The sequence below is a fragment of the Podarcis bocagei genome (genome assembly GCF_964188305.1).
Source record: "Podarcis bocagei genome assembly, chromosome: 12".
In the NCBI taxonomy this organism is placed as follows: domain Eukaryota; kingdom Metazoa; phylum Chordata; class Lepidosauria; order Squamata; family Lacertidae; genus Podarcis; species Podarcis bocagei.
Genome location: NC_138137.1, coordinates 17201217 through 17223598, shown reverse-complemented (window position 1 = coordinate 17223598; position 22382 = coordinate 17201217). Strand labels below are relative to the sequence as shown.

At 46.6% G+C, this 22382-nt stretch overlaps 1 protein-coding gene across 1 annotated transcript in view; it reads left to right on the top strand.

The window, feature by feature from the left end:
* The window catches only part of TGFBR2 (transforming growth factor beta receptor 2), a 70488-nt gene extending 48520 nt beyond the window's left edge, over positions 1-21968 (top strand). Inside the window, exons 4-7 of the mRNA XM_081164650.1 lie at positions 307-1112; positions 2499-2640; positions 18122-18249; positions 19368-21968. Coding sequence (XP_081020776.1) covers positions 307-1112; positions 2499-2640; positions 18122-18249; positions 19368-19547 — 1256 coding nt within the window. The 3' untranslated portion in view covers positions 19548-21968. The remainder of the gene's footprint in view (positions 1-306; positions 1113-2498; positions 2641-18121; positions 18250-19367) is intronic.
* Positions 21969-22382: the final 414 nt, after the last annotated feature.

Below are 22382 nucleotides of genomic sequence, written 5' to 3'. Positions count from 1 at the left end.
TGCCCAAATCTATTTTTACCCAAATAGAGGAGAAAAAATAACAACAGCATTGCCTGAACTGGTGGTTTGTTTGGTTTTTGCCACTGTATATACAGAGGAGCCCATTTGGTATGTATTCAGTGGGATTTGAGTGGCACCGTTGAATGATGCCTGAGAAACAGAAGTTTGACCCTCTTTGGGGTTTGGAGAATTGCAAAGTTTTTGCAGATTCCCGTTGTAGGTTAAAGTAAACTACAGTAAAATGCCTCTATTGCCATAGCATCTTTTATCAACGCTTCAGCAATATTATTTATCTCATTCTACCAGATATCACTGAAATACCAGACGAAGACGTGATCAGTGTGATTTCCAAAGTTGCGCTGATAAGCCTCGTCCCGCTGCTGGTGATTGCCAAAGCCGTGATCCTTATCTTTTACTGCTACCGTATCCAGAGGAGGAGGAAGCTGAACAAGGCATGGGAGAAGAACGTGAAGTCCAGGAAGCATAAAGACTGCAGCGACGTTTGCGCCATCATGATGGACGACGACTGCTCTGACATCAGCTCCACTTGCGCCAATAACATCAACCACAATACTGAGCTCCTGCCCATTGAGCTGGACACCCTGGTGGGGAAAGGACGCTTCGCTGAAGTCTACAAGGCTAAACTGAAACAGAACACATCGGAGCAGTTTGAAACCGTGGCGGTCAAGATCTTCTCCTACGAAGAGTACGTCTCCTGGAAGACGGAGAAGGACATCTTCTCTGACATAAACCTGAAGCACGAAAATATCCTGCAGTTCCTCACGGCTGAGGAGCGCAAGACGGATGTAGGCAAACAGTACTGGCTGATCACTGCCTTCCACGCGAGGGGGAATTTGCAGGAGTACCTTATAAAGCACATCATTAGCTGGGAGGACCTCTGGAAACTGGGCGGGTCTTTGGCCCGAGGGATCGCCCATCTTCACAGCGATCACACACCTTGCGGCCGACCCAAGACGCCCATTGTCCACAGAGACCTCAAGAGCTCCAATATCCTGGTGAAGAACGATTTGACCTGCTGCCTCTGTGACTTTGGGCTGTCGCTGCGGCTGGATCCCACCCTCTCCGTGGATGACCTGGCTAACAGTGGGCAGGTGAGCCGTACGATGGGGCAGAGGGGGGGAGCAAGGAAAGAGTCAAAGCTGGAGGATTTAAAACAGGGCTTGGCAAAATTGTCCACTACAGTTGTACCTTGGTTTTCAAACAGCTTGGGAGTCTGAACGATTGGAAACTGGAAGTGATTGTTCTGGTTTTTGAATGTTTTTTGGAACCCAAATGTCTGATGCGACTTCTGTAGCTTCCGATTGGCTTCAGGAGCTTCCTGCAGCCAATCAGAAGCTGTGATTTGGTTCCCAAACATTTTGGAAGTCCAACTGGTATGCCCCATGGAGGACCTTAAGGTCTATAAATAGTAACATCCTAGAGGCCCCGGTCCCTAAGGAAGTCAGATTAGCCTCAACCAGAGCCGGGGCCTTTTCAACACTGGCTCCGGCCTGGTGTAACACTCTGTCTCATGAGACCAGGGCCCTGCAGGATCTGATTTCTTTCCGCAGGGCTTGTAAGACAGAGTTGTTCCGCCTGGCCTTTGGCTTGGAATCAAATTGATCCCCTCCCCCTCTTCCTTTTTCCTTTTTCCTTCTGTGATGGAACTCCTATTTGGGGACTTCCCTGGCTTTTTTCTGGCCCACGTAGGACCAGTCTGGATAGTTGGCCTTGGTGAAGACATGACGTTTTCATCCCCCAAAAAGTTTTTGATTTGAGTTCCTACTGAAATCAGGCTGCATTTTAATGTTGTATTTTAATTTTGTTTTTAAGTTGTATTTCAATCAATTGTTTTTATACCGGTGTTAGCTGCCCTGAGCCTGGGGAGGGCGGGGTATAAATAAAATTTAATACTAATAATACTAATAATTAATAATAACAAGATACCACTGTACTGTGATGGCTTGAATGTGTTTGGAGGGGAGGGTTTGGACAATTAATTATTGCAAGGGACACACATCCTCCTCCCTTGCATAGATTCATAGAGTTGGAAGGAACCCCAGGGGCCATCTAGTCCAACACCTTGCAGCGCATGATCTTTGTCAGCAAAATCTCAATTTTCAGAATGCAGGGATAGGTTTTGCTCCGTACCCTAATAGCGTCCACAAAATGTGACTCTTTACTCCTTACTCTTGTTTTCCATTTATGAATGGCTGTCAACTGCTCGTGCTTACAAGACATTGAAATACCATTGAGGGTAGTGGTTAAACCTTGCGATTGCAGATTCTCCAGTCTGCTTTGCACTGCCTCTTCCATGTGCATGGTTACAACCTGGATTTTGTAGTTGCAACGGAATGTTCGAAACTTCTCGCTGCCATTTTTAAAGAGAAAATATTTTTTTTAATAAAAAAAAACAAGCACAGAAAGCTCAACGTGTACAGTCAGACGGGTTACTCCATCAAAAATAATTTTTTTAACCATTTTGTGAATGCTGACAGGTTGGCACAGCAAGGTACATGGCTCCCGAAGTCCTGGAATCCAGAATGAACTTGGATAACGTCGAGTCCTTCAAACAAACTGACGTATATTCCATGGCTTTGGTTCTGTGGGAAATGACATCTCGCTGCAACAGTGTTGGAGGTTTGTTTCATGTGCTCCTTTGTGGAGTTGTATTTTTATGTGTTTACATGCTACTTAGCTCTAAAAGTTGTAGGAATCCTCCCCACCGCACCCCCAAAATACTATTAATTTACATAACATGAGTCCTTCCCTTTTCTTTCAAGAAGCCTGGAGTAGTAGTGTGTGATTCACACAGGTGATCTGTCATCTGAAGAACTTCCTGGGCTAGATCGGTATTGGTATTCCAAACCATTTCTAGAACCACTGAGCACCACTTCTTAAAACCTAAATGTTTTTAGGAAGCACTGAAAAGAGTATCAATAGGCAGAGATTCCAAAGTGTTGTGGTTTTTTTTAAAGATTTCTTAAAACTGCTGAACAAGTAAGCTGCCCAGCCAGATGGGTGGGGTATAAATATAATAATTATCTTGGTTTTCGAACAGCCTAGTTCTCGAACGTTTTGGCTCCGAAACGATCGAAATCCGGAAGTGACTGCTCCAGTTTGCGAACATCCGACACGGCTTCCGATTGGCTGCAGGCGCTTCCTTCAGCCAATCAGAACCCACGATTTGGTTTCTGAATGTTTTGGAAGTCAAACGGACTTCCAGAAGAGATTCATTTCGACTTCCAAGGTACGGCTGTATTATTATTATGAAATCAGACTGTTTCACAAGCCAACTGGTTCCAAGCTGCTGAGGGCTGTATATGCTGTTAGTCGCACTCTGAACTTGGCTCAGTTGCAAATCGGCAACCAGTACAGGTCTCTGAGCACAGGTGTTCCATGCTGACAGGGCTGGGAGGAAGGTATGTTTTTAAATTCTTCAGGTGGAGACACACTTTTAGGTCTTCCAAAGGTCATTTCTAAGTTTCTGGTTTGACCTTTGCCACTGCTGCTGCTGCTTTGTGTTTTGTTTCTGTTTCACGAGGAAACAGAAAAGCTGGTAAGATACTTTTCATCATCATTATTATTGCTTTCCTTCCTTGGCGTTTGGGCTTACAGCATTCCACAGAATGCTCCTTTTAAGGCATGGATGTTCTGTTTGTTGAGGAAGACTCTTTCATCCTTGCTGATGCCTGATGACATTTCCTGTTTCTGTTTGAGGACTCTGGAATAATACCTAGGGAAAGAAAAGCACTCTCCTAGCAGTACTCCACTCAGGAAGTTGCAGAGCTGCCTGAAATTAAAATAATCGGGCTTTTGTCAGGAAAGATTGGAGGGGGGGGGGGAGAAGAAGTGTGTGCTACTTTATCTAAGTCCCTTATAAATTTCCCTCCTAAAAAAAGAGAAAAAAGTTAAAAAACAGAAAAAAATGATTCATTGTAGGTGATAAGACATCACGTCGCAGCCAACGAGAGTGCAATACCTGTGCCAAACAGGGCAGTGCTGGGGAATTAATAATCACGGAATTGCACGTTCCTGATAAAATAACCTTGCCAGCCAGCCAAAATAAGCTATTATGATGATCGATATTATACCTATACGAGAAATAAAACTAGGGCAGCTTTGCTAAATGAGATAAAGCAGCGTGGATTTCCCCGAAAAGGTGCAAAGTGCGGCCGTTCCCTGCAATCTTATGTATTTATTTTTATTACATGTATAGCTCACCCTTCCTCCCAGAGATGCTCAGGGCAGCAAACCCTCAAAAAAAGTTAAAATAAAGCAATTAAAAAGGTAGTGGAAATGCCTGGGTAGGCAGGAATGTGTTTAAATTTCTTCTGCTCTGTAATGATGAAGGGAGGCAGGCACACTTCACCAGGGAAGGCATTTCACAAACAGGGAGCTACCACTGAGAAGCCGCTGTCATTGGTCCATGTCTATTGGTTGACAGCCACCCAGAGACACCACCAACAGAGCTTCCCCTGCCAATCACAAGACCTGAGATGGATGCTATTGGGAGGCATGCTGTTTTTAGGTACTTGGGTCCCAAGCAATATAGGGCTCTCTATTCTAGTAAAGGTAAAGGTAAAGGGACTCCTGACCATTAGGTCCAGTCGCGGATGACTCTGGGGTTGCAGCGCTCATCTCGCTTTATTGGCCAAGGAAGCTGGCATACAGCTTCCGGGTCATGTGGCCAGCATGACTAAGCTGCTTCTGGCGAACCAGAGCAGCGCACCAAACGCTGTTTACCTTCCCGCCGGAGCGGTACCTATTTATCTACTTTCACTTTGACGTGCTTTCGAACTGCTAGGTTGGCAGGAGCAGGGACTGAGCAACGGGAGCTCACCCTGTTGCGGGGATTCGAACCGTCGACCTTCTGATTGGCAAGCCCTAGGCTCTGTGGTTTAACCCACAGCGCCACCCGCATCCCTCTATTCTAGTACCAACACCTTAACTGTAATGGTAGAATAAGTAACAATATAAAATTATAACAACTGTAAGCATGCAAACTGTGAAACATTTTGCACCTGCAGTAAGACAGGAAAGTATGCAGGTATAAATAGACCGACCGTTCTGTGAGGGTTTGATTAGCTGCTTGTGCGTGAAAACGTGCTCCCTCAGAGTTTGTGCGCCCCCACAAACCTCCGTGTGTGACGGAGCTCCTCAGACATGTCTGCTCTAGTCACTAGTAGAGTCCGACAGTGGCTGTCTGCGGAAGCGTTTCCAACAAAGAAGTTCCTTAACGGAAACGCGTCTCCTGGACTCACGGCGTGACAGTTTCCTGCGAGGTATGGGTCTCCCTATGGGAGACTCCGATACCTCCCCACTGTTTTCGCTGGAAGCCTCCCTGAGCCCTCCCTCCTGCTCGCATTCCCTCAGAGACCCACTCCTCCCCCTGCTGGTCCCTGCTTCAGCAGTTGAGTCTCTTTCATCCTGCCTGAGTCCCTCCACCACCTGATGCTCTGATGGCAGTTCCCTGACATCCACCTCCCCTCCAGGGCCCCCCTCACCCCCTCCCAATTCCTCCCCCCTGGGAGGTGAAGGGCTAAAACCCCGAAACGAATCTTCCTCATCTTCTGACGTCTCGAACAATTCTCTCCATCGATCGTCGTCCTGGCCAGCTGAATCCTCCTCCTCTTCAGAATCTGGGAACCCCTCCAACTCCTCTTCCTCGTCGGTGGTGGCAAAGTATTCCCTTCGGAACCTCGCTACAGGCTGAGGTTTACGTGGGAACCTCTGATGAAAAGTCTCTATTAAAACCTCGTCATTGACATCCTCTGCCCTAACCCAGGTGTTTTCCGACTCCGGTTCCCCTTCCCACATTACCAAATACTCTACTTGATCTCCCTTCCACCTGGAATCGAGGATCTCCGCTACATGGTAGCTGTGTTCCTTCTCCTCCATTGCTGGTCCCCTAGTGACCCTCCCCTCACTGTCTCCTCTATACGGTGACAGCAACGACCTGTGAAAAACTGGGTGCAGCTTCATGTGGTTCGGTAACCGGAGCCTGAAAGCCACTGGATTGACCTGCTGTATGACTTCAAACGGACCCAGCCTTTTGGGTCTTAATTTCTTACAACCTCCTTTGAATGGCAACCCTTGGGTTGACAGCCACACCTGTTCCCCCACCCTGATGCTTTCACCTTCCCTTCTGTTTTTGTCTGCTTGCCTCTTATATTCCTCCTTAGCCCTGTTTAAGTTGAGTTGGAGCTGGCGATGGATCGCTTCCATTTCTTCCACGAACTGTTCTGCAGCTGGAACGCTCCAGTTCTCCCCCTCCCCCCCTGGGAAGGCTCTGGGATGGCACCCGTGATTAGCCAAAAAGGGGCTCATCCCCGTGGACACGTTCTCTGCATTGTTGTAGGCAAATTCTGCCAACGCCAGCTTCTCCACCCAATCATTCTCTCTGTCATTAACATAACACCTCAAATATTGTTGGAGAACCCCATTTGCTCTTTCCGCCTGCCCGTTGGTTTCAGGATGACGGGCCGTCGAGAAATTAACCTCTACATGCAGTAAGCTCATGAGCTTCCTCCAGAACCTGGAAGTAAATTGTTTCCCTCGGTCTGAAACCACCCTCAAGGGGGCGCCATGCAACCTAAACACATTCTCTACAAACAATTTGGCGGTTTCTTCTGCTGTAACCGCATGTGAGCAGGCTATGAAGTGGGCCATTTTAGTTAACAGGTCTACTACAACCATGATGGCTGTTTTCCCTCTAGACCTTGGCAGATCAGTCATGAAATCTATTGCCACTGCTTCCCACGGTCTCTCAGGTGTGGGCAGTGGTTCTAATAAACCAGCCGGCGCCTGCCTCTCCCCCTTGGCTCTTTGGCATTGTTCACACCCTCTCACATACTCCCGCACATCTTCCCTGACCTTGGGCCACCAAAATTCCCTGGTAACCAGCCACATGGTTTTGTGTTGCCCAAAGTGCCCTGCTGTGGGGCTATCGTGCAGCTGCTTGAGTACTTTCTCCCTCAATTCCCCTTCAGGTATATATAACGCTCCCTTATAATACAATGCCCCATTTCTCTCCTCAAAACCACCGGGTTTGTCTTCCTCCCCTCTGAGATCCCTGAGTTTCCCCTGGGCGTATGCATCCTGCACCGTACCCTCTACCAATTCCCTTTGCCCCACCAAAGTCGCCCCACACACCCAGCGGTCCTCTGGAATGATATGGGTTTCTTCGGGTGCTCCCTCCCCCTCCAAATATTCAGGCTTGCGTGAGAGAGCGTCCGCCCTAACATTCTCTGGGCCTGGCACATAACAAATCTCAAAGTTAAATTTGGAGAACTCTTGGGCCCATCTCAACTGCCTTTGGTTGAGCACTCGCGCCGTTCTCCAGTACTCTAGATTTTTATGGTCCGTGCACACTTGCACTTTATGTTGTGCACCAACTAGCAGATGCCTCCATCTCCGGAACGCCTCATGAATAGCAAGCAGTTCTCGGTCGTACACCGTGTAGTTCCTCTCGGATTTGTTCAGCTTCCGCGAGAAGAAGGCACACGGACGCCACTCCGACTCCTCCTTCCCCGGCTGCAGAAGAAGCACCGCCCCTATGGCTCTGTCAGATGCGTCTGTTTCAACCCTTAGCTTCTTTCGTAAATCCACATGCAGAAGTTGTTCTTCAGAGGCGAAGGCCCTTTTCAGTTCCTCAAACGCTCGCCCCGCCTCCGCCGTCCATACAAACTTCTTCTTACTGCTGAGACAGTCAGTGATGGGCGCCGTCAGATGGGCGAAGTTGCGGATGAACTTACGATAAAAGTTTCCAAACCCTAGGAACCTCTGCACATCCTTCTTGGTTTTGGGTGTTTTCCATTCCAGCACTGCCTGTACCTTGCCGGGATCCATGGCCAATCCCTTGTCTGACAGGCGGTACCCCAGGAACTCCACCTCCTTGGTATGGAACCGACACTTCTCCAGTTTGACCCACAGCCTGTTGGCTTGCAGTCTGCTCAACACTTCTCTGACGTCTCTCACATGTTGCTCCTCATTCTCAGAATACACCAACACATCATCAAGAAAGGCAACGCAATTCTTGTAGAGCAAAGGGCCCAGCACGTGGTTCATAAAAGATTGAAAACACGCGGAGCCTGCTTGTAATCCAAATGGCATAACGAGGTATTCAAACGCCCCCAAAGGGGTAAACATGGTGGTTTTCCATTCATCCCCTTTCCTTATGCGTATCAGGTTGTACGCCCCCCTTAGATCCAGCTTTGTGAAAATCTTTCCCTTCCTCACCATGGTCAAAATATCATCAATTCTGGGCATAGGGAACGCCACCGGTTCAGTCACTGCATTCAGCCGCCTAAAATCACATACAAGTCTCGGCTTGTCCGCATTTTTTTTGTCCACAAAGAACACTGGGCTCCCCCCTGCTGCTTTGGACTCTCTGATGAAGCCTCTCTTCAGGTTCTTGTCAATGAACCCTCGCAACTCCTGCATTTCCCTGTCTGACATGGCATACAACTTGCCCACGGGAAGCTGTGCTCCAGGGAGTAAATTGATCTGACAATCAAAGGGTCTATGAGGTGGTAGTTGGTCAGCTTCCTTCTCGCTGAACACGTCGCTGAGATCTGCATACTGTGGTGGTACCTTCACCTTTCCCATTACTTCAGTCCCTGCTAGGGTGGCTTGGGCCCCTACTGAACCCTTCTCCCCTTTGCAGTGTTCTAGGCAATGTGCTGAACCAAAGGACACCACTCTTTGATGCCAGCCAACCAGCGGATCATGTAGAGCTAGCCAGCTCATTCCCAAAATAATGGGAGCGCCTCCCAGGGTGGCCACATTAAACGCTATCAGTTCTGTGTGCCTTGCCACCCTCATTATCATTGGGACAGTCTGCAAGCGGACTCCTCCTCCCAACAACTCCCTGCCATCAATCGTGGTCACCTGCAGGGGGTTGCTTAAAGGGATGGTCTGTATCTGGTGTTCAGCAACAAACTCCTTGCTCATAAAATTGCAGGAGCTGCCTGAGTCCAATAGCGCCTTTATTTTTAGGGGGTGCCCATTCTGCAGCTCTAGCGACACTTCAATCACTAGAGCAGGTCGAGGAGCTTCTGGCACGGGCACTTTCACTGCTCTTTGGCCTGGCTGCAGTGCCCCAATTGTGGCAACCAGGCGTTGGCTTTTACCTGCTCCGCTCCCCCTTCTTCTCCCCCCTCAACAGCTCCCACCATCCCTTGCCATTCCTTCCTCTGGGGGCAGACTCTGGCAAAGTGGCCTGGCTGTTGGCAGAGATAGCATTTCCGGGGGCCCTTTCCCTCCTTCTTAGCTCCCTCGCTGGTTTTTGAAAATGCGCGCGCGCGCGCTGTTCCGATTTCCATCGGCTCTGCCGGCGGGAAAGCTGGCTCAGGAATGTCTGGAATGCGGAACTCCTTCCAACGTTCCCCTCTCCCTTCCCGCCTCTCCAAGGCTCTTGCCTCCTGCCGCGCTCCTATGGTCAGCGCAGATTTGGTCAGCTGATCCATAGACTCCGCCCTGGGGCTCCGTGCCAGCTCGTCTTTCACCCCCGAAGAAAGACCTTCTTCAAATAGCATTTGAACGGGTGCCGCCGATAAATCCCAACTCAGTCTGTGAATCAGCATGGTAAACTCAGTCCAATATTCACGGACAGATCGACTCCCCTGCTTACAAGCCATTAGCTGTCTGCGCACCACCCCTTCCTCAATATCGCTGGAAAACATGATATCCATTGCACGAAAGAACTTCATTGTGTCCTTTAGTATGTCATTGTGCGTTGCCATTAGGGGTCGCACCCAGTCTCTAGCCCCTTTCTCAAGATGCCCAATTACAAAAGCAACTCGCGATTCCTCATCAGGGAACTCATCGAACTGCACATTAAGGGCATATTGCATCTCTGTCCTAAAAGCATGGTAGTCCTTGGGGTCCCCCCCAAATTTCTGCACCAATCCTGGTACCTTTCTGGGGAATTGAGTGGCTCTCCCCTTCTTGTCTGCATCCTGAGCCCTTCTCTCCTCCAGCCTCGCCGTCTGCAGGGCCAGTTGAACCTCCAACGCTCGGTATCTATCTTCCAAGCTTGGACCAGCTCCAGCCCCTGCTCCTCCGGTTCCGGTTGGTTCGCTCATGATGCCTTCTCTTGCACAGGCAGCGTACAAAGACTGTCGGACTGCTGTGAGGGTTTGATTAGCTGCTTGTGCGTGAAAACGTGCTCCCTCAGAGTTTGTGCGCCCCCACAAACCTCCGTGTGTGACGGAGCTCCTCAGACATGTCTGCTCTAGTCACTAGTAGAGTCCGACAGTGGCTGTCTGCGGAAGCGTTTCCAACAAAGAAGTTCCTTAACGGAAACGCGTCTCCTGGACTCACGGCGTGACAGTTTCCTGCGAGGTATGGGTCTCCCTATGGGAGACTCCGATACCTCCCCACTGTTTTCGCTGGAAGCCTCCCTGAGCCCTCCCTCCTGCTCGCATTCCCTCAGAGACCCACTCCTCCCCCTGCTGGTCCCTGCTTCAGCAGTTGAGTCTCTTTCATCCTGCCTGAGTCCCTCCACCACCTGATGCTCTGATGGCAGTTCCCTGACACGTTCACTTTTTTGATGGGATATACGTAGGGAACAGTTCATGTGGCAGAATCTCGGGAAATGCGTCTCTTCTAGACTATAATGTTTGTAGAAAATGTCTTTCCCTAGAAGGATGGCATAGTTATTTTTTTTTGTTGCAGCAAAAGCAACGAAGTTCCTTGTGGCTCCTTTTGTGGCACATTTATTATGGCATAAACTTTTGAGATTATAGTCCACTTCCTCTGAAGCATGATTGTTATCCTTGAGTTACAGGAATGTGTACGCATGGCTTGAGGAAACCGGCGAGAGGGAGGGGAACGTTAACAATGAGGTCAGAGGGAAACAAAATGCCGAAAGCTACAGACAGTCATACGTACCTAATTATCTGTGGTGATTCACAAAACAGTTGTTAACACAGGCATCCTGGCATTGATAAGCCAATGATTACACATAATGTGTTAAAAATCCTTTGCCTTGGTTCAGTCCACAAGAGAGAGCATCAAACCTCTTATATTGTAATTTAAGCATGTTGCAGTTTCCCTTTGAAATTCCTTTGCCCCAGGAAGGCAATGCTAAAGTCACTTACAGAGACTGTGCTTACCCATGACACCAAGCCAGAGTTTCTTCTTGGCTACAGATCATGGCTAAGGAACAGTGTTTGAAACTCCCATTGTTCTAGGCGCATTTTGTGACAGGGAATTTCATTGGCGCCAGCAGTCTCTGAGCTCTGGGCACAGTACTGAGCCTAAGATTTCGGATTAAAACGGCAGAGTGGAAGGAAAGGGGGACATTTTTCTGCCTCCCCACTTCCAGCTACTCTCTGAAGACTGGAGAAGAGACTCGCTTAAGAATATTAGAGGGGTGGGCAGGGGAAGGACTTAGACCATGTGAAAAACCAACATAATATTTTAGCTGCAGTTCATTCATTTTCAGCTTTGCATTCTTGTTATAAAAAAAGCACCCCTAGACGTTCCGTTGTTGTGCCCATAACCTTGGTTTAAGGTCCCATTTAGCTCCCAGCTTTCATATTTCAGTTTCTAACACTGTTAAGGAAGAGAGACAACTTAACCAAGATCTGTTGCTCAGACAACATGCAAAGCCAGTCTTGGCTTAGTTACAGGTTCGAGTTAAAAAGACTAGGGTGGAGCAAAGTATGTGTTAGCCCTTCTCCAGGAGCCAGGACATTCACATGGCCCTGGCAAGCCAGTGTGGTGTAGTGGTTAAGAGCGGTAGACTTGTAATCTGGTGAACTGGGTTCGCGTCCCCGCTCCTCCACATGCAGCTGCTGGGTGACCTTGGGCTAGTCACACTTCTCTGAAGTCACTCAGCCCCACTCACCTCACAGAGTGTTTGTTGTGGGGGAGGAAGGGAAAGGAGATTGTGAGCCACTTTGAGACTCCCTAGGGTAGTGATAAAGCGGGATATCAAATCCAAACTCCTCCTCTTCTTCTGATGTGTGAACCAAGCCAATAGCTTCTTGTGAGGTTGAAGTGTTTCCCCATGGAATTTGGAATACAGTGGTAACTCTAGTTGTGTTCACCTCCGGTTATGTATCCTTCGGGATACATACATGGCAAACCCAGAGTAGTTTTCTGGGTTTCGCTGCGCGCGCATGCGCAAAATCGCTAAACCACGCCGCATGCATATGCAGAAGTGGCAGGTTCGATTGCAAATTCCACGGGATGCGACCAGAGCTCCGGAACGGATCCCGTTCGCAACCGGAGGTACCACTGTATTGCTATTTCTGATGGCAGATTTGTACCCATTTATGTATTCTTGCATAGAGACAGCCTTCCTTGTCCTGTGTAGAATGCAAAAGGGCATTGCTGGTGGATGATGGCATATATCACACTGAGAAGAGGAACAGGTGACTGAAGCCCAGATGTTGCAGATTAAATTGTTAGGCCCTGAAATAATAAAAAAAGGTATGGTGTTGCCGTAGTGGACATGGGAACAGAGTTGCCATCTGAATCTGCCACTGGGGGCTGGGCCCTGTGTCCAAACCTCTGTTATGGAGGGCCTGTTGTTGCTAGTGAGTAGTTGTGTTAGGGTTTGGGGTTGTTGTTTATTTTGGCAGGGGGTGTTCTATAAGAAGGAACAAGCCCTACCATTCAAGGCCAGTGAGAGAGGGAAGCATCATTGTCCAATGTGGGCTGTAGATCATTGATGGTTGGAGTGGTTTCAGCTGGGAACTATAAATGGCAGCAAGTAGCATTCTATCATTTTCTCTTCTTCTTCTGTTCTTTAGTACATTATTCCTCAGTACTATTCTGCCCTTTGTTCTGCTATGGCACTTTGTTGGGTTGATATTGTAGCCTGAGGAGTGTCTGACATAAATTCTTAAGATGGGGTTCTGTCTTAAGTTCTCCGAGTTGTGAGCCTCTGTTTTAAATTCCTAAGTTGTAAGTCTCAACGGATACAGTTGTGTTTCAAGGATTGACTTATAGGCAATGGATTTTGTGGTGTGTTCTGGGTAGAAGCTGGAAGCACATAAATACACATTGTGGTCAGATGGCTTCCTGTTGTGTCCAGAAAGTGAACTTTTTGCATGGACTGGTCTAGGCTCAGGTTTATGATGGGATGAAAGTTATTGAAGTTCTGGTAGAACTGATCAAGTGTCTCTTGTCCACAAATTCAGGTGATAACAATGCCATCTATGTATCTTAGACGCAGGAGGCTTGTTAGGGACAGAAGCTAACAAAATTTTGCAAGTCGGCTATGAATGTGTTGGCGTCTGTGGAGCCACGTGACTGCCCATGGCTGTGCCATTAATTTCTCCCCCAAACGTGTTCTCCCCAAGCTGATTGTTGGTGAGTACAGAGTTTGGTATCTAGACGGGCTGAATCTCCACATCTAGCGGTAATAACCCTCAAAGATTGTAGCCCATCTTTGTGTGGGATGTTGGTGTAAAGGGCCTCAAATATCCATAGTAGCTAGTGTGGTGTTTTCTTGGAGATTGTCCATGAATTGGTAGTTTCTTCAGAAAATCAGTAGTATCCCATGTATAACCTGGACTTCTGGCAGCATCTGATATCTGAATAGGGTCTGTCTATCCAGACACTCCCAATAGTACCCATGCCTGAAACAATAGCTGTCCAGGGCGGCCTGGTTTGTGCACTTTGAGCAGTGGATAGAAGATCATAGATATGTAGAGTTGGAAGGGTACCCCAAGGGTCATATAGTTCAACCCCTTGCAATGCAGGAATCTCAACTAAAGCATCCATGACAGATGGCCATCCAACCTCTGCTTAAAAACCTCCAAGGAAGGAGAGTCCATAACCTCCTGAGGGAGACTGTTCCACCGTTGAACAGCTCTTACCACCAGAAGGTTCTTCTTGATGTTTAGTTGGAATCTCATTTCTTGTAACTTGAAGCCATTGGTTCAAGTCCTCCCCTCCAGAGCAGGGGAAAACAAGCGTGTTCCCTCTTTCATGTGACAACCCTTGAGATACTTGAAGATGGTTATTATATCTCCTCTCAGTGTCCTCTTTCCCAGGCTAAACATACCCAGCTCCTTCAACCGCTCCTCATAAGGCTTGGTTTCCAGATCCTTCATCATCTTGGTTGCCCTCCTCTGCACACCTTCCAGTTTGTAAACATCCTTCTTAAATTGTGGTGCCCAGAATTGGACGCAGTATTCCAAGTAATACAAGTGTAATCCCAATAGCATCTTGGATTCCAAATACGTTCACCCAGTTGAGCCATCCATCCTCCACTGGCCTCCATTTTGTCACCGCAGCCATTAAGCTTGCTAACCCAGGACACTTGACACTTTCCCCTGCAATGACTCAGGCCCTTGCACCTGGCCTAATCCTATCCCCTTACCCGGCAGATCCGTAAACTGACCCTTGGGAGTGTTCATAAAAGGCGGGGAGGTGGATTTTTGTGGGAGAAGAAAGAAAAAGCAATGTGCTTGGTTAGTGAAACAGTATCACTTTTTAGATGGTGCGTTCAACCCCATGCAACAAAGGGGTTCTGTATCTGGGCTGGGAATGAAATTGTGAAATGGCGCAGGTACATTTCTTTTCTTTGCAAAGCCTGGGAGGCGAAGTGAAGATTTTGCTGAATGCAGTTTTGGGAGTATCTCAGCCCTTCATAGCTAGTGTTGACTTTAAACAGAAAACACACATGGCGTTTAATCTGTATGCCGACACTATAAATAGCAGTGTCGCTGAAGGTGAAGAATCAGCCTAAGAAGAAGGCCGCTCTGTTACTTTCTGAGGAGCTGAAGTGTGGGAAACGGGTATAGTTTGCTTGATGTTTTGCCGGCATATAATTTAGAAGTCATATTTAGAAGCTCAGCAACTCTGCTTTGGGGAAAGTTTGAGCTGCTCCACTACCCTTTCAGCTTGGCATTTCAGTCAGCACAACAGCTGTGTACCAGATGTTACGCTTTGTGAGAAATATAATTTCCATCCAAGCATTTTGCCCTTGCAGCCGACATGGATACTGTGAGAAAAAAAAGCATGGGGAGAGTTAAGTGATCTGACAGGCCTTCTAAGAGCTGCTTATTTTTAAGTCCTTTGTTGCCAGCATATGACATCAGTCAGAATCAGCAAGGTTACCAGGGAATAATCTGGAAAATACCTTTCAAAATGGCCTCTGTTCCTTGAGCTGCTCTAAGTAATTGTGCACTGCCTGGAAGATTTGCTGGCTTGACTGAAACACTGCTTTTGGTTAAAGCGTAAATGTACAGAAAAATGGTACACAGCTGATTGCGGGAAAGAGCTCTGGAGTTTTGAGGCTCAATATTTTTGAAAAGCACTAGTTCTGCACTTCATTTTAAAAGCTTCTGGTGTTGGAGCATAAATCTGTGGTCCGTTTGTTATTGCCTGTATGAAGCATTGGGTCAGATTTCGAGAAGAGGGAGCTACCTGCCTGTATTGTCTACCATAACTTGAGATACATGTGCTTTTAATCAGGAATACGCACAACAAACCTTTGTGGAAATGACAAAATAAGAAAAAGCCAATGTATGTAAATTTTAGTTTCAACACTTAATTAAAATTATGGAGAAGACTGGAGAGGAAGCATGACCACTGTATTTCCACAATTCCAATTATATTTCTAAAACGTGATGCTTTTAAAATGAACATTGAAAAGAAAATTAAGCGCATCAACTGCAATTCTGTCCCCGGTTAGATATGCCTTGTTGACTTCTGAATAGGCGTTACACAGAAGTAACAACCATATGCAAGGGGTGGTTGTTGTTGTTTTAACAAAGTTATTAGCTTCCTCCCTTTTGTCAGAAGTAAGCTTGGCACTTTTAAAAATGCCCTTTATTGTGCTTTGAGTCACACTTGCTTCCTTAGGCTGGCTCCAGGAAATATGGTTTGTGTCTGCTTTTTGTCTGTGCTTCAGTTCTGTCCCGCATCCTTTCATGTCAAAAATAGATAGTAGAGAATTATCTCGCCCAGCCTGCCTGATAGATATGTAGGCTATCAGTGCTCAGCGGCAAAGTGTGTGTTCAGGGATTGTACGGTGTCCATTGGAATAGAACCCAATCTATACTTTCTCATGCAAAGGTGCAGAAATCACAGGTGACAGTTCTGACAGAAGCCACAGTGGGACAGTCACTTTGTCTGAGGGCCCCTAAGTATTTTACTTCAGTTTATTGGTCGACCGGAAAGGATTTAGCTACTTACAGAAAACAAAGTAGACCCAAAATAGGTTTCTAATCTAGCCAGGCTATCAATGTGGCTATGTTTTGTGGGGTGTTTTCATGTGCTACATTAGTTGTGCTTAATGCTACTGATGTGGTGTAGGTCTGTTTTTTTCATATTTACTGTAGCTGTAGCTAAGGAAGGGCTGTGGCTCAGTTGTGGAGGCAAAGACGTTCCATGCAGGCAGCACTTTATTCCATCTTCCTCATGTCTCCTTACCTGTTCATTTCCACATTTTTGTGTGACGCAAAAGCCACTTCTGGAAATCTAGTGGAATCTACCGGAAGTTTTCGCTCATTTCCATGTTAGCATCTCCATAAAACATCCGTTTGCAACATTGCCAGCTCAGGAAATTGCAGGAGTTTTGTGTTGACAAAATCTGAAGCGTTATATCGGAATACAGTTGTTTCCCACCATTTAACATTTAGCTCAACCTGTAATAAATTGATTTAAAAAGAAAACCCACAGTTCTGTAACACAAGAAGGTACTTGAAGTGGGAGTAAGAAGTGTTAGCCACCAGTAAAACCAGCACAATAATGTTAGTTACTTTGAACGCAGGGCTAATAGGACTTTGCCAGTACTGTACATATTACTTCAGGGTTGCAGACTTGGTTGTCGTTACAGCTTAGCTACATTTCTTAAACTTGCATTATTAGTAGTATTGTTTTCCCAGCTTCCCCCAGTGCTTACTTGGGGGGGGCGTGGGGGGGGAGCAGTAGAAAAGACCAATCTCTTAGATCCAGTGCAAGAGATTCATTCAGCTTGTGAGTAAATTCTACATACATTACAAAAAAAGCACAAGAATTCCTACATTATATGGAAATCAATTGTAATTGCTCCTCTTCAGCTGAATGATTGAGTGGTTAACATAGTTTTTAAATAACAGTAGATATGATGATAGCACTTTTCCACTTGAAGTACACAACCCCCTGAATAACAAAATTAAAACATGCCACCACCCCAGTCCCTCTCTTTGTCTTCAATCTGTTCCACAGCTGTGGGACCCCTGCTTCTTGGCAAAATCTCAATAAAAATAAAAATACCCACCTTTAGCATTTACCTGAAGTACTGCAAGACCTCCCGTTTTGGGCTGGGCCTTAGTTATATATGCAAATGGAGATAGTTGGGACTTAATTCTTGTCAGGATCCTGTGAGTTTTGCCTTGTCTCGTTTGGTTTTCCCATTTCTCATCCCCCAGCAAACAGAAAAAAGACTTGATCCCTGGCTGCTTATCTGTCCTGGATGTGCCTTGCTCAAATATTGATCGACAAAACCTTTGGCTAGTCAAACTCAGTTTTGAACTGGAGGTGAAGCCGCCCAGGCCCATCATTGTCCGTATAGATCTCTTTTAGGTAGATATTACTAAAAGGGATGCGGGTGGCACTGTGGTCTAACCCACAGAGCCTAGGGCTTGCCGATCAGAAGGTTGGCAGTTCGAATCCCCGCGACGGGGTGAGCTCCCGTTGCTTGGTCCCTGCTCCTGCCAACCTAGCAGTTCGAAAGCACATCAAAGTGCAAGTAGATAAATAGGTACCACTCTGGCGGGAAGGTAAACGGTGTTTCCGTGCGCTGCTCTGGTTCGCCGGAAGCGGCTTAGTCAGGCTGGCCACATGACCCGAAAGCTGTCTGCAGACAAACGCCAGCTCCCTTGGCCAGCAAAGCGAGATGAGCGCCGCAACCCCAGAGTCGGTCACGACTGGACTTAACGGTCAGGGGTCCCTTTACCTTTACCTTACTAAAAAGCAGCTAGGCAGATCTTGGAAGTGAAGGAAATAGGACTAGAGGAAATAGAGAGCTACAATCCTGTGTTGGTGCTGGGCAGATGGTGAAGTATAAGACGTCGGCAGATTCCACTTACGTGAAGGAGAACAAAACTTGGCTCCACCAGAATCTTGGCCTTCAAGCCTAAATGCCTGTTTCCTTTCCTTCTCTTGACAGAGGTGAAAGACTACGAGCCGCCATTTGGTTCTAAAGTACGGGAGCATCCTTGTGTGGAAAGCATGAAGGATAACGTATTGAGGGACAGGGGACGGCCAGAGATTCCTAACTCATGGCTCAACCATCAGGTAAGAGAGTGGGTCCTTCTTGCCTGGCATATTGGCTTTTATTTGGTGGCTCCAATCCAACTGACGCGTGACAGGATTACCGGCAACAGCTCTGTATCTCCTGATATCCCCTGAGCTTTACTGTCAACTACATTAGAACGCAGGGCATATTTAGGCAACCTGTGACAACCAGGGCTATCCAGTCAGTTTAGTGACTGGGTATGTCAAAATCACACACTGTGAATTGATCTTTGGTATTTGCTTATTGTCCCTTCAGACTCTTGGCACTTTTTGCAAAGCTTCAAAACCCACAGGACTTTTCTGTTTGTGCTGTAGTAGCTCTTCCATATCCAGTTGCATTTTTGTGTAGGCACCCTTTATTCATAAAATGAAATTCCAAAATGGATTTTACAGAGCGTTCCTCCTCCTCCTCCTCCTGAATGAAATTTGCTGCACTATTGATTTCAAGTTAATGCTTTTAATATTTAGCTTAGCTTTAATGTCCTTAATATGAAAATTACCAAGAAAATTAATATTTACAATATTGGCTGTGCTGTTGACATTGGTCAACATCAACCATTCAATTATGCAGTTAATGCAGAAGGTTGTGAAGCTTTTTCTTCTTCTTTTTTAAAGAAATCACATGAAAAGAGGATAGTAGATTTCATTCTAACCCGGTTCTAATGTTGCTTATCACATCGCCAAGGCGAGAACCATTCTCTTTCTTGGTTTTTGCTACATCTTCCCTTCCGTTGAAATAAAAGGTCAGATAGCGTTGCTGTTCCTATTAATGAATTAATATGTCTGAGCCAGAGGCAAGCAACTATACAAGTGCTCATGTCATTAAGGCCAGCAGTACATCCAGTCTTAACGAGGCTGGGATTAACCCTTTGATTAGAGGATAGGGCCCCAACAGTTGGATTCTCATTCCGCAATAATTGTCTCACATATGGTGTAAGTTTAGTGCGCTGTAATTTCTTAAGCATCACTAAGCCTTCTTTCAGCGCAGTAGCACCAATACCATGCGAGGAGATGCTGCATAAATGTGCAGAGTTGGTTGCCTTACGTTAGCTGAGAGCTGAGAGCTTTGACGTTCAGGTGTTTTAAAATGTGTTCACTGTTTTCGCTGCGCATTTCAGGGCATCCAGAAGGTTTGCGAGACACTTGTTGAGTGCTGGGACCACGACCCTGAGGCGCGTCTCACTGCGCAGTGCGTAGCTGAGCGGTTCAATGATTTTGAGTACCAGGACACGCTCTCCGGAAGAAGCAGTTCGGAAGAAAAGATCTCCGAAGAGAGCTCTGTGAACAGTGCCAAGTAACAGCCTGCTGCAAGACAAAACTTCCATGAAACCAAAGAGAGAGAGAAAGAGAGAGGGGCTGCTCTTGTGTTCCATGTGCGCAAGAGTGGAACAGGAAGAGGCGATTAGTCTCGGATGCACTTCCTGTGTCACTGAGGTTCCTACCTCTCCCTCCATCCCGCAGCTCCAGAGAGGGCAAAGCGGCGTCCTTCGCCGTGTCATAGGAGGAACGACGCCGTTGCTTCCTGAGAACACGAGACTACAAAATGCCAAGAATGTTTGCACTTTATCGATGCCTGCAGATAACTATCAAAGAGCAACTTTATGTATGTAGATAGAGAGAGAGGCATGTATATAAAGACACACACACACACAGCAAATCTCTGCAAAGAGTCTTCCAAGAAACGTAGGTATAGATAGGAAAATCCTACCAGGAATCGTATGCAGGACGCCTGCTGTTATGCTGGCAGAAAAAAGTGCCTTATTCATCCCACCGGAGCCTTAAAAACGAAAGCTGCATGACTTTTATATTTCTGCAGTTGGGGGGGCGGGGGGGAAGGATTTGGACCATATTAGTGCCTCTTTTAACATGTAACTATGCAATGGTTGTTCAGCTGGTTCTTGTATGTTTATGATGCGTTGATTCAGTGGATTTTACTGGTCTGATTCTCCTCCTCCTCCTCCCCCCCCCCACTTCTCCTTGAATTTGGAAAGTTGTCCCCACCCACTCAACTTTCATGCCTGCGCAAAAGATCATTAATTCCTCTGCCCGTCCCTTTCTTTGAACTTTGCCGTTCCCGTTAGCAGCCTGCTTTGGGGAGAGGGCAGGTTCCCCGACCCCTCCCCAGCCTCGCTCTCTGAAATCAGGCAGGGCCCAATTATAATCGAAACAGATGTTTTGCATTTGCCGTGCCTTCTGACACAAAGTAGACTTCTCCCCTCCCTCCTTTTCTGGGATCGGTAACATCATGTCTCGTTTCTTGAGCCCTTAAGTTCACATTTGATTTCGTGCCCGGCGTAAAAGGAGGAACAGGACGTGGACTCCTTTCCCCGAGTGTCTGGGTGTCTGCGATGCCGTGGAAAAAGATTTGCCCCTGCTCTGGAGACATGCAGCGCTTTCGGTCCCCCTTAACTCGCCATTGTGAGCCAACCCCTGCCTGCAGTCATCCAGAACTCTGGCAAATAAGAGCACATTCCTAAACTGATCCCCACAGGCATGACTGACATTCTTTTAGTCTTCCAAAATATTTAGCTTTTGGAGCTGGCCTCACCAGGAATTTTTAAATGACGGAATTTTGACCGTCAGTATTTTCATACGAGATCATCGGAGCTGCTCAAATTGTGTGGCTCGTCGTGGTTTCGCAGTCGGCTTCAGGCACCTTCTGTGCCTCGGTGTTGTTTTCTAACAGAAATTTGCCCCAGAAACAAAAGGTATATTTCAAGTGCAATGCTTTTATCATACAGGTCACAGATACATTTCTTTTTCCTCTCTAGGAACTTTGTGTATCCAATAATAGGGAAATTGGGGGGTGGGGGAGAGAGAAGTATATTCACATAGGAATTATAAATTTATGGGGGAAAATATTTATTTTTAAAAGCTTTTTGCATCTGCTTTTATATTAATTTTTAAAGAAATATTTAAGCATTAAGTGGGGCAGGAGCTCAGTAATTAAAACGGAGTCGAGGTTTAATAGCAACAGGCTATGTACTGAACTGTGGAGCTACTGGAAAGACGGGTTTATACTGGGATCATGTTCCTAAGCAGATCTGGAGTCGAGTGACCTCTAGTGGGGTTTCCCACTGCAAAAGTGCTACGCTAGGAAAGGAAAAGGAGGAGCTTTGCCCCACAAACCGGAAAGTTAGGTTTCCATCTGCATTACAGATCTAAACCACTAGTTTCAGAACTGGCATAACTTTCAGGCCTTCCTCCATAACCACAACTCTGGCTTGGAGTAAGTTCCCAGAGTTCCTGAACTGAAAATTGTGGAAGCTTACTTTGAGATGGTTTCAGAAGAAGGTTAGACAAATACATGAGATAAAAGGCTAAGAACAGCCTACTAGTCCTCCTGGCTGTAGGCTAGTTCCCAGAATCAGAGGCAAGTTTGTCCCAGAACGTCACTTGCTGAGACAAGGCTCAAACTGATTCAGTACTGGTTTAAATTGGCAGTGTAGACTTGACCCTGGGTCTCTGCTGTGTGCATTGTGCCTGATATTTATCACGCAGCGGCAAACACTTAAGAGAGCGCCCAGTAGCTCCTGGCAACTCTTTTAACTTTCTTTTGTACTATTTACATGTAAAGGGATTTTTTTCCCTTCCCATTCTTCCACGGAACGCTTTCACTGTATGAAAATAGGAATGTGAACATATATAACCTTGTTTATTCGAGCGTCTCAAGCACTTACCGTATTTTTGTATAAATAAAATGTTTTAGATTAAATGAAGCTATGGTTTTGTTTTAAATGGCCCTTATCCGTTAAAAAAAACCAACCTCTTGTAAGTTTCTTTTCAGAGGGGGAGCGGTCATCAGGTGGACTCGGTCACCAGATTTCTCTCCAGCAGTCCAAATGAAGAGATTAGTATCCTTTTTCTGTGTTCTGTTCCTTTCATACCCATGCTCTGCACATAACAGCCTCTGTGATTAAGAGGATTGGCTGGTTAAACATCAAAACATATAAAAAAAATTGTCCAGTAGCACCTTAGAGACCAACTAAGTTTGTTCTCAGTATAAACTTTTGTGTGCATGCACACTTCTTAGGATACACTGAAACAGAAGTCACCAGACCCTTATATATAGGGGGAGGGTGGGGTGGGGTTTTTCTCACGAGGGTAGTAGGATATGTTTGATTGACTCAATG